The sequence below is a fragment of the Trichomonas vaginalis genome, chromosome III (assembly GCF_026262505.1).
Source record: "Trichomonas vaginalis G3 chromosome III, whole genome shotgun sequence".
NCBI classification, from domain to species: Eukaryota; Parabasalia; order Trichomonadida; family Trichomonadidae; genus Trichomonas; species Trichomonas vaginalis.
In genome coordinates, this window is record NC_067205.1 from 3,853,100 (window position 1) to 3,866,270 (window position 13,171).

General features: G+C 35.9%; 3 protein-coding genes and 1 pseudogene across 4 annotated transcripts, besides 1 other annotated feature; all 4 read left to right on the forward strand.

The window, feature by feature from the left end:
• Positions 1 to 13,171: part of a mobile genetic element that runs on past both edges of the window.
• Positions 8,898 to 9,487, forward strand: TVAGG3_0636830 (annotated as a pseudogene). The gene has a single exon. A coding segment is annotated over exon 1 (590 nt).
• TVAGG3_0636840 (uncharacterized protein) lies at positions 9,515 to 10,896 on the forward strand (the record flags this gene model as incomplete). Its single annotated transcript, XM_051241071.1, has 1 exon — positions 9,515 to 10,896. A coding segment is annotated over one exon (1,382 nt), but the record flags the coding sequence as incomplete, so codon positions are not given.
• Positions 11,078 to 11,668, forward strand: TVAGG3_0636850 (DNA/RNA polymerases family; the record flags this gene model as incomplete). The annotated part of the gene is made up of 1 exon (XM_051241072.1): positions 11,078 to 11,668. The coding sequence occupies one exon, from the start codon at positions 11,078 to 11,080 to the stop codon at positions 11,666 to 11,668; it is 591 nt and encodes a 196-aa protein (XP_051087659.1).
• On the forward strand, positions 12,225 to 12,902 carry TVAGG3_0636860 (uncharacterized protein; the record flags this gene model as incomplete). Its single annotated transcript, XM_051241073.1, has 1 exon — positions 12,225 to 12,902. A coding segment is annotated over one exon (678 nt), but the record flags the coding sequence as incomplete, so codon positions are not given.

Genomic DNA, 13,171 nt, shown 5'->3' on the forward strand with positions numbered 1-13,171 from the left:
TTGTCATGGAGGAACAACTTTTGGATACTTGCGTACACAAAAATGAAAGTTATAGTTTCGTCTTTTTGGTTACAAAAGAACATCTTCTGTGCAGAGCATTGTCATCTTGTGGTCATTGAAGTGTCCCGACAAACCTATTCTACGAAAGAAATGTATATAACCAGCTCTGACAATGATTGACAACCTATATGCCTTTTTTTCTGAACAATGAGAGTTTTGTAAGACTTTTTATATGTCATATTCAAACAAATGAATGTGGGTATGATTTGTGATACACTCTCACAATCTTCAAAACCATAGGTTAATTTTGAAGTCACCAAACACGATAGTCGTCAATGTGTTAAAACCCTTCTCTTTTATGGCTGGTGAGAAGATTAAAGGTTTGCAACTCGATAATTTAAAGGAATACATTTTGCCTATCATAGAGAAACTTTCAGGATGCAATATTTGGACACAAATTGACGTGACCTCTGAGCAGGAAATTGGTGTTACTCCTTGTTCTTACAAACATTGACTCAAAAGTAGAGATACCTTCATTCTGTCTTCATTCTTGTCAACAAGGGACGGATGGAAAGTGAGTCTCTGATCTGAGGATACATATTGCTCATTTTTGTTGCCATACAATATTATCCGATGACATCAAAGATCCATAAGGTTATCGCATATGTTTGTGGCAATGAATTCGTTCGAAAACAACTTATCCATGGACCGTCTCAAACATATAAATACCTTGTCAAGTCAATGGTTACCAACGAACAAATACTTTTTTTGAATAGAAACAGGGAGAAGTATCCATGTATTAAGATTGTCTGAGCTAGCTTGAGGGTTTAGTTGTACCATTCGAAAACTTGACACTTGCAAATTCCTTCAAAATTGCATTCCAAATGTCTTGGAGTTCGGAAAGTCAAACATTATTCGTTCTCTCTTTTGTAGTGTCTGGAAGCGTTCTCTAAGAAGATAGGAAAACCGGTATTACCATTAAGATATAGAAGCAAATATTGTTAAGGAAGCTGATTTTGTGGTACTCATGAAAAAATATATGCCATGTGCAGGCATTTATATTGTAGACTTGAGTGAATATGTGACCTCGTTCCAAAACTGTTACTTCCGGTATTTGGGTTAACAGTGATTCATATTATAGTGGGATGATTTGCTTAATCTATTTCTAATAGTTAGCCTGTCCTTATGGGACATATCGTGTGGAACAGCAACGAGCTATACCCATGAATGCCTTCCTCTTAGTATCATTTTCATTTTTCGTCGTAATTAGTATTTACATTTGTACAATGTCGTAATCTATACAAAGGTCTTATCAAAGACAGGACATCAGAAAGAAAATAATACTGTAGGGTGATAAATATGAGTTTTGTGGAGGATTTGGTCGTTGGACAGGTTTGTATGTTCTAAACATATAAAAAACAGGAAAAATGTTTTCTTTATAGTAGACCCGCCGATTCTCTTTATACAACATTTACCAGACTTTTCAATAACCCAAGTAGACTGGACTTTGAGAGACTCTTTAAAGAAAACCTTTGGACGTTTTTACATATATCTCCATATTGCATACTCTGTTCTCTTCTTCTCTTGGGAAGCATATTGATTGCACTTTGTCTCTCGATACACTTTTATCCTTTTTTTCCGTTTCTCAAGAGGATATTGTTGCAAACCGATTATGTGGATATTCAGGTCAATTGGTGTATCGCAAGGGATCAGAAATACCTTGGCAAATAAGCCGTCAGTTGAGCGCTTCTATACTTGAGACTCAAATGACTAAAAACGAATTTTTGAGAAAATAAGATGAGAGGAACATGTGGCTCCTATTATACCAATTTACTCTGCTGTGCTAACCTTTAACTCGTTTAGGTTCTGAATATAACTGAATAAATAATAAGCGCGGCAAGACTGATTTTTCCTAAATTCTAATTGTGACGCTAGTCAGAAATACACGATAGCTATAATGTTATGTCAAATATGACGTGTGTATATTGCGGTACCTTTACACTTTCCGTTTATATTTAGTAAACTTTTTTTTTCGTTTATCTTTCCATTTGTTGCCGTACATATCCTAACTTATTTGATATTTTCGCTGGTGGACACGTATGCTTATATATAGTACATGACGTAGCAAGTATTTTTCATTATGTACAGACATTCTGTTAATTACGGCCAGATGGGCCCTATTGTTCCTAAATATTAAGTAAATCTAGACAAAATAAATTTTACTTTCTTGTATAGTGAACTTATTTTATCGTGGATAATGCCTAAACTTTGCATAGTTCTCAAAAGATTCTTATTGGTGGAGACGCCAGCACACCGAACATTACCAGCTTTAAGACGGAAATTGGCTTGGTTTAGTTCTTAGCAAAGACTAAACAAATTGATTCTTTGCGTTTGTTGACTTCCAACATTCATATTGAGCATTCCCCTTCTCTATTTGCTTATTTCGTGTACACTCTCTCTCTCTCGTTCCTTAAATCGGTGGCATATTTCATGACTTATACCACAGAGCTATGGTTGTTGGCCTCCAACATCATTATTCTGAGTACAAATATTCAATATACCATTCTTTGTTTATTTTGGGTTCATTCACGTGCTCTATTACCAGATGTAACATATTATGTTCAGAAGCTTTGTTCTCCATTGTCTCAAATGACGCTGCGTTAGTTTGCCACCAATGGTTTTATGCAAATATTTTGAGATGGAGAAAGAGTTTATATTACAATATACCCTGACAGTGATTATAAACACAAAACTCTTTATGACCAGAGTTTGACGCGAACCACCACAGGAGAGTTTGATCTCGCAGATTATGTTTTCTACACAGAGGTGAGAACTATGAATGTCTTTATGAGCTCCTATGTTAAAAAATGAGATGCTATGGGATATCGTATACAAACAGGCAATTAACGTAAGGGAGACTAGGGGCGGACATTTAATTTTTTACTATATAGTAATAATGGGTTTCTTCTCAGTAGTATTGGAAACTTCTTTCTGGAAAATGGTCAGAAGGTGTATATAGAAAATGTTGATAAAAACACCGTTATTTGAAATCGCATGGCTAATTTTGGTGTGAACGTTATTTGTCCAAAAAATATTGAGTAACCATGAGTAGGGTCAGTCTCCGTTTTGGTACTAGACTTCATTAACCATTATAATGAGACCCTGATTTAACCTAGAAGATAACAATGCTGTGATAGTTTACAACAGGCCTGAACCTTGCACCACAGGTACGTAAGTTTGGCTAAGCTTTCTCATTAATCCAACACCTCAACCCGTATATTTTTAAAAATAATTTATTATGTTTACTTGATTCCGATATTAGTTGTATATGCAGACTAAGTTCTAAGTGTTAAAACGGCATTGATATAATGGAACTATTTCTACTTTCTCTTCTCATCTTGTTTATGGTAAACCCACCATACTTGAAAGTTTCTGAACATACTTCTCCTTGGTGGTTCGTATAAACATTGTAGGTGTTTTCGTTAAAAGGTCATTTTGCCAACGTCAATAAGAGAATTAGGAGTATATATGGGCAGCAGGAAAATGAAAGCAGAAAACTGATTAATAGCGTCTGAGTGCGAATTAACATTTTCATATGTTATGTTCAGCTATTTAGGGTGTTCGGAGCTTTCTTAATAGTGTTACCCGGTTTTTCCATGTGATCACTGCGTTGGGACACCATAGCCAGTTGTCATGATTTTATACTCCTTCAAAAAATATCTATGCACAAAAGCCAAGTTTTTGTTTTCTACTTTTATTTTTGTTAGAAATTATTAAAAACGTTTTTCCCAAAGGTCTCTATAATTTTCTGTATATATTAATTGTTATCCGTTGAACATTTCCTTTTCATATTATAAGTATTTCAGAGGGATGGTTACTCTCTCTCTACTAATGTTAAAATCTGGATTTTGACATATTTCGTGGTTAGTATTTTGGTATTCAAATACAGTTCTATACCCGTTTTTTTTCAACTCTCTTCTCGGGATCAATTCAATTAGCTCTCGGATAAAGAAGATTTTTAGTTTTGTTTCTATTTGGTTTGTTTTTCAAACAAGACCATGGAATTATGTTAACTTTTGTTTATGATATTATTATATGGCATTATTCACCTAGCTTTCGTATGAGGATTTTTGTTTTCTATTCAATACTGGCTTGTGTACTGTTTAGGTTTTTAGTGTTTTTTTCTCGTAGTGTTTTCTAATAGTAATCGAACATTCATCAATAGCGACCGTAGAGATAGCGGGTGCTAAACCATGTATGGCTTTCTTTTGATTAGGGAGAACTTTGTGACAAAACAACGTTCTTATGTCTTACGAAATAGGTCCATTAGCTTGGCTTGGTTAGAGACGGCGATGGCTCTACTTTCCATCTGAAACACTTCCCTATATATGGGTGTTATCGTGTTCAAAAACAATGGCATTAGGTGTGGCTTCCCATTCACATTGCTCTTTACTCAGAGTCTACTGATATTCTCTCCAATTCACCCAAGCTTTTATTGAGCGGACATTAGTAAAAAGAAGTTTCATCTAATGCGTTAGATTGTAGCACAGCTCTTTGTATGTTTTGCTTTTCTCGGGGTATTTTGGGGATATATAAGTTAGTCATTTTTTATCCTACTACTATGAGTATGATAGCAAATGTTCAGTGAATATAAGGATATCCTCTGTTACAAAAGGGATACTTTCTTATTCACCGTATGGTGACGGCATAAATACAACACTAGACCGGAACAACTCAGTTTTGTCAAACGCTCTTTAATATGCAATCAACAACAAACAACAACGTTTGCAAACCTAATATTATAATATTATCATGAGATCTATTGAAGAAGGAAAGACTTAAAACTGTGACGAGATTATAAACCCAATGACAGACGAGTTTACTGTTTCAAAGGACAGTACAGAACCCATACTGTGTTTGGTATAAATCCAACCAAAATAAGAACTTTAAAATAGAAAACCTAGAGATTGAACTTCTTTTGAAAGTCATGACCCTACTCTGACCAACTGCAATAAACCCTCTAATGCCATGAACATTGTAAGAGCCTATCTCATATGTTATCCTTGAACTTTTCCTGGCAATTGTTTATCAGGAAATTTGAGCCAATTTAAGTATTTTTCGCTAGAGCTTGACCTTTACATATCAGGTGAGAACCTTATTAATCCCACAACAAATCCCAAACCTTTTATTCTGTTCAACTCGATTTACACTGTGAGATCAATAATTAGTGTTGGCTCTTTTATGTACGCTTTTCATGTTAATGAACTTCAAGTAATAACTCTTGTTTAAAGATTGACAATTGCTAACCGGAGCTACTAATAGTTGGACAATAAACTTTCTCCCTCAAGTGTTTGAACATAAGAGCTTTCACACAAAGATGACTGATCAAACGCGAAATATCTTCTCCAAAATTTACGATTCGTGCATAGCCTTCATACTAAATATCTGATTGTTATTATCCCACACTTACAAGACTTAGACGCTTAAAGGAAAACGAAAAAGTGACGTATGGACAATACACACGATTTCTTTTTCGAGCACACTTTGTGGTAAGAGAAAAATATAAAAGGCGGACGGTTGAAGCAAAAATAGGGGAATGTATTAATTAAACTTGGCAACTTCGGCTCCTCTTTTAAACTTTTTTTTTACCCCCCCTTTATAGAAACACAAAAAACCAAAGGCGAAATGTGTTTTACAAAAAAAAACCATTTTCCGAGCGCGCGGGGGAGGTGAGGTATCGTCATAAATGGCGACGGATGAGGTTTATAACAAATTAGAATGTAGAAATGGTCATTATGTCATGGAGGAGTTGAGCAAGGAAACAGAGATTAAATTTCACAAATCAAAAATTAGGATATACACTGCCAAAGCGATCTTACCTATGGACATTAACTCAAAGGCTGATCATATAATTTTCCAATTAATAGTTACACGATGCAAAAGTCTCACATAAGAAAGCTGAACACAAACAACCGATAATATGTTATAGCCGAATCGAGTTTAGATAAATGAGGATAAGCATGACAAAAACAGAGACTCTTTCATATACGTTAAAGACATGAAATTACTCCCAAAACAGTATAATATCCATATAGGTCTCCAATTTTACAAACGTCAAATGAAAACGGTCCCTACTACGAGGACCTATGAATAGATAGTACCTTGCGGTCTCGGAAAACTTCGGTTATCTTGCAAATGTACAAGGTTTTAAATTGTACATTTGTGCAAACCTCTTCGAAAAGGAAGTATAGAGAACGTAAGGTGGGAAGACCCTACACATTAAACTAGCGAATTAATTTACTATGTGCGTACCGTGTTCAAACAAACACAACTATAGTGATTAAACCTCGTTTAACGCGCAATTCACAGGCCATTTTCACTACTGACGAGTTCACAATATATAAGATACAATCTGAAGCAGGTTATGCATTTAGTTTTATCGCATGATAGTGGTAGATTAAAGACTCAGGTTTTGACCAACTAGGAATTCGTTGACAAATGATACCACATCCAACAAAAAAACTGACATTCTGACTGGTGGAAAGTTAATCCTTATCAGGAATATCAATAGATGATTGTGTGATAAAAAAAAAGACTCTTCATACCGGGTTTTATTAAGCTCTCTCATAGCCCTATAAAAAAATATGATGAGCTATAGGAGACCTAAATACTCTACTTTCGATGTCGGTGAGGAGGACCAAAACCGCCATTCATACATCGCGTTTTACGTGGCTCGTTTGGATGTACCTTGACCAGATATACATGTACAGGTAAACAAAGAAATCTTAAGAAGTAATAAGAACAATCCAACCACAATGCCCACCGGTGCGTGTTACAGATGAGCAAAGATGGTAATATTACAGTGCGATCATGGCTATTAGACGGACAGATAAGTAGCCATTTTACGTCTCCTGGGTCCAAATGATATCGAGAACACATGTCTTTTTATACATATTATTTTTATCGGCTCAATTAAGGCACGTTGTGTTAAACTCAATAAATTGTGTGTTGTTATGGAAAACTGTCTTGAAAAGCCACTATTCACCCCCCGATATGACCCTGTAACAAAGTTGAAAAACAAGAAGGAGCGTAAACCTCCCGAAAGCATTTTATGTGAGGAGATCTATACTGACTAGTCTATTTGCATCTGTCTTATTTTGACCATTTGATTTTGCCTAGTTATTAAGAAATCCACTTACAATAGATAGATGTCCTCTTAGTCTAAACAACGAATAGTGTAATGTCATGGCTTAATCAATTTTAAGACAAGGTGACAAAGTAAAAATAGAAATTTACCATTTACCGACGCCGACGAATGCCATATGAAAGTACATTCACTGTTTTCGAATGTTATCTCTCTCCATGATCATTGATGTCCTAAGATCAATGGAGTTATTTTCATGAACTCGACAGGGTACTCGCAATTTCGTGGGTTGTTTCATCGCGGTAATAAATTTAGAGAAGAAAGTTGGTAATTTCTATTTTACTTACAGTCAACCTGATTTCATTAAATTATAATGAAGCCTATTGCATTCTTTTAACTTTGCATTGTCTCTTTTGACATAAACTATTAAAATATATAGTCTTACTCTAAGGTCGGGTTGTTATTTTCATTTCTTTCGGGATGTGGTTTCCAAACCTTTTTGTTTTACGCTATTTGTAAATATTTAAAAAACTTGTCTCATCTTTGGCATGGAGAAATTGGTCTATACTTGTCGTCATATGACAATTTCATCTTTAAACTCAACCACCTTGTGGTTGATTTAAGTCTCTTAAGAAATTTTCTATACAAAAAACTGTCAAATGAACACCAAGAGCAGAAATGGTTTTTTGGTCGACAATGAAATATTGGTTTAACCATTTTATTGAACGCATATAGTTTTTTAACATTCATCTGATTTGAAAGAACTTTCACAGGTTCAGATGTCAGTTTATGGTTTGGGATGGTATTTGATACAACGAATAATTGTAAAAGCAGTTTTTCACATCTAAAATTATTTTGGACCATAATGGTATGGCTTGCCACAGTATATTTTGTTTTTGGACCGACAAATATGTACCAGTATGGGAGGTCCATGCTTCTCTCTCTATTACCTCTGGCAGATATTTTCTCCACAAGGATATCCATATAACCCAAGCCATTTGGTGTTGAACTAAAGCATTTTTCATGAGTGCTTTCTTTGGTTGCCTTAGAAACATTTAGCGGGTCACTTGTTTTGGATTTCGGATCTTTTTACCATAAGAGAAAATAGGCTTATTTGGCGCATTTAGGGCAGGAGTTGCTCTACAGATTTTTGCCTCGCGAACCATAACCGGGTCGATTTTGGTGAAGGAAGATCTTTAGTACATAGTTATACTTTAAGAGAAAAGCAACAAACCTATTATACAAAACTGTAAGAAAAGGTTGGGAGTGTAGCACGAGATGCAGCAAATCTTATTTCCAAAAATCCTGAAACAAAAGAAGGAAAAGTCAAGGATGGCATGGACAATTGTAGGAAGAGAAAGCAGGAAACTACATATAACAAAGCAAATGGATACTATAACCAAGCAGGACCACTATATGGACCCAAGGTGAAAGTTCTTTTACAGTAGGATATAACCATTGCCACAACAGTGGCGATAAAACAACAACCAACCAGCAACGCGCCTTTCAACGTGGGAATGTAAACAATTTTTTTACTGAGATTGAAATGAACAAACAAGCATTGAGACAAATGGGTTCAAGATGGATTTGGTTCGACTTCCAGCAGTTACACCAACACGTGTTTGTACAAGTCCTCCATACTACCTCAGAAGTTTTCTAGAACCGACTTAAAAACCTACAACAAACCATGAAAAACAACCAGGTTGACAAAACCAGAAAAACAAACAAACTAAAATTTTTTACTTGACATGAAATGACCGAAGAAGTGAAAACGGTAGATTATATTTGACACCACAAACAAAAAGTTCAGAACCATTGTCAAAACCTGTCAAAGAACTTACAGATGAAGAGAAAAATTCAATAATAGAAAGTGCCAGGTCTGGAAATACAAACCCTAACTACAAAGTCACTTTTCATAGAAATGGAACGGCTAGTATCTCAAAAAAGAAACAGACTCTCACAAATAAAATATTGAAGTCTGAAGGAGGTTTCGAGACAAAAGATGGAAAAGTTTACTTCACTGACAAACAGTTCATTATAGAACATCTCATTGACTTAGAGTCGAAATATTCTAAACTTTACAACAAACACAAAAAGTTGAAAGGAAAACAAAAACAGATGGCATATGATATTTACGAAGATGTTGACGACACAACCATACCTGCAAGTGAGGTAAAGCCAGAAGAACCGAAAAGTGACGAAAAACCAATAGAAGAAGGGAAGCCAAAAACTGAAGAAAAACCAAAACCAAAGGTTAGTTTCCAAACTAAACCAAGCCAACCTTCATTAGCTGGTATGGGTTGGCGTCAAAGACTTTTGGCAGCAAGTGCTTACGTAAAGTAAAAAAAACATTTTTTTATTTTTATAAAAATGCCCCCGTATAGAATGGATAGAAAATCTGCTAGAATAAAAGCAGAGTTAGAAAGATATGGTTGGAAAGTTTCGAAAAAGTTTAAATATAGGAAGGGAAGACCCATAAAAGTCTATGACAAATTGTCTGGTCTTCGCTACGAAATGGATTTGGAAACAGCGCGCGCCAATTATCCAAACAGACTAGAGAGGTTAGAAGAAGAACGGCTTATGGACATGCCTTTCAATGTTAGTGAGCCTCAAGTTGAAGGACACGACGGCTTTGCCAGGTTCTACTGGAAACATGACGAACAATTGCATCCTTTGAGAAGGAAAAAAGGAAAAGGTGAAGACGCACATGCTCCCATGGAAAGAACAAGATATGCATATGAAAAGTATCGTGAAGTTAGAAGTCAAATTACATCTGGTCGAACCTTTACAGTAAACTTTGACGAAGGAAAGAACAAAGAAGGCTTCATGGGTGTACTTGCTGCCATACAAGACGGAAATAAGAAAGGATACAATCTCAGACTAACCGTAACAGATTTGGACGGTCATATATACTATGCGCATGGCAATGTCACAACAGCTGCAATGCTTCTTGACGCTTTCAAGACTACAAAGAGAGAACAAATGGTTGACTCCGACTCAGACATTTTGAATGCAATTGAAGGAATTGCAAGTGTCAAGTTCGAATGGTACCAACCTAACCCTCAAGCAGTCAGACAACATGCTGGATACTTCCCGTTCATAAATAAGTCTGACATTGACTTGACAAGGTATGGAATTTACAATTCAATTGAAACAATTGTCAATGAACCTTGTATTCTTACATGTCTCAGGAACTCTGGTCTTGTTACAGATGAGAAGATGAAGTATCTTGAGTCATGTGTGAAGACAAGGTACATTCTCAGAGGTCAATTGGCAAAAATTGCACCGTTGGCAAATGTCAATATCCGAGTCAACATACCTACAGCTAAAGGTTCTTCACATGACGACTATGTTGTTGACTTCAAATTACCATGGTTGAAGATTGTAATTGTCCACAACCACTTCATGTTGAACGAAAGTCTTACAAACCCATTGTTCGGAAAAGGCAAGTGCAACATTGTCAGAGCTGTAAACATTCTTTTCGAGAAAGGTTTGTTGGAACCAATTCCAGATGACAAGCTGACAGAAACTTTTGTACCAAAAGACGAAACAAACTTTTCATTGTTAGCAAGACCAAAAGTTGTTCCAGACAAAGTTATAGCACAAAAGAAGTACACTGTTCCAAAAGGAGTTGGATTGTTCGGATACCAACCTGAACCAGAAGAACTTCCAATGAGGTTGCAAGAACTTCAAGATGCTATAAACAAACTTCCATTGAGACATCCAATTGACGTCAAATTGTATTGGAGAGCATCGGAGTTAGGTCAGAAGGTTTTATATGAAACAGGTTGCTTCGACGATGTTTATGAGATAGCAGGCGAAGTTTCTCAGAAGATAAGAGACTCACTTGAATTTCCACGAACTGGACCCATTGGTTGCGACAAGTTCGACTCAAACGAAAAGATATACTATGTCGACCTTAACGCTGCATACATGAGGTTCGTCCAATATATCCCGACTGGAATTCCAAACGAAGACGGTGAGTTCCCAGGAAGGAACTATACAGTTGGAAAAGTCATACAACAACTGTATGATATTAGGAAAGCTTCAAACCCCAAACTTGCAATGACACTCAAATTGCTTATGAATTCGACATGGGGATATTCCATTAAGAAACCTCAAAAGATGAAGAGTAAACACTATGAGAAGGTCGACAACTTTGTTGAAAGGTTCTCCCCTTTTGTTTTGAAATACGAATTTACTCAAGGTCAAGGTGGCTTAGTAACCACAGTAAAACCTATTGTCGAACATTGGTCTTACCCTCAGTTCGCAAAGGCAGTCCTTGACAACTACAACAAATTCTTCTCCGAAGTCAAATCGAAAGTTGTGGTTTACTATGAGAACATTGACGCACTCATGACGAACGAAGAAGGATACAACAAACTCATTGAAATGGGTTTAGTCGGTGAGAAGATGGGTCAATTCAAATTGGACAAAATTTTCACCGAAGTTCATGTCCTCTCCAAGCGTAAGTACTGGGGCATACTTGAAGACGGCACAGAAATAAAACATTGCATGAAATAAAACATTGCATACCATTTTAAAACATTTTTAAAACAGTATATTTTTACATATATAAAATGCTTCAGGTTGAAAAACAAAGAACAAACGGTGTGCAGCATATAATACCATTGTACTATGACTTTTATCTCGAATTGTCTTTCATATACAACTACGGAAAAGTGCTGAAAAAGTATTGAAAAATAATGTTTAGGGTAGATGGGTATATCTAACCTCTTTTCTACCCTCTTGAATTTTCATGAATTTCCTTAAGACAGAAAAAATATATTTTAGGTTAGATGGTTTTTAGGTGTGCCTATGTGCCTCGGTCAAATGAACTTCTCTTAAAATTACTGACAACACGACATTTTGACAACATCGTAGAAAACACGCAAAACTCTTGAATTTTGTATAAAAAAAGCAACCGTCGGAATTCCGGCGGTTGGTATATTCTTCACAAAATGCTTGTTTTGAGGTCGAGCCACAAACGAATGTCCGACGGTTAAGCCACAAACGAATGTCCGACGGTTAAGCCACAAACGAATGTCCGACGTACCACTCAAAAATATTTTTTATTTTTATTGTAAGAACAGTAATGTCAGTCGAAGCAAAAACGTTCACGAACAAATCTAATGGCGAAACATTCACAAAAGGCACTTACAACGGTATTGAAGTCTTACGTAGAGACAAGGATGGTTATATAAATGTAACAAATATGTGTCAGCAGTTTAGGAAAGACTTTAGAAAGTTGTTGGAAAATAAGTCCTGGGAAGAGTATTATACGGCATTTTGTGAAGAATATACCAACCCGCGGAAAACGGCGGGTTGCTTTTTATACAAGGTTCATGCAGGAATTCCGGATGAAATCAAACAGGTTAGAGGAACGTATGTAGACCCAAGACTCGTAAACTATATAGCAATGTGGGCTTCTCCAAAATATTGTATAGCAGTTGGAAAAATTCTGGACTCCATAGACAAGAAAGTTCATGAGAAGTTAGATGAAGAAGAACTTGAAGATACAGTAGAGAATGCAAAACCTTTGTTCGAAGAAGAAGTTAGAAAAATGCATGAAAAACAAATAGAACATGAACGTGAGATATGTTCTGGTTATAGAGATTCTCCATACGAACTAGACCAATGGGAACAAGAAGATTTAAAGAGAGAATTTAGAGAATATGAACTCGCTAAGATAGCATTAGAAGCTGCAGAAAAGAAGTTAAAAGTTTGGGGTCGTTTTGTACAAAAATATTGTGAGTAAATGAACCATTTTGTTGCTGAATTCAGACAAAAATATATTTTAGGTGAAGAGGTGAGATTTCACCTCTTTTTTCACCTGTTTTTTCACCCTCTTGAATTTTCATGATTTCATCGTAAATGTTTTGTCAAACATGAACGTAAATGTTTTGTCGAAACTTCATCGTAATGAGCGTAAATCAGACAAAAATATATTTTAGGTGAAGAGGTGAGATTTCACCCTCTTTTCACCTGTTTTTTCACCCTCTTGAATTTTCCCGAAATAAAAAATAA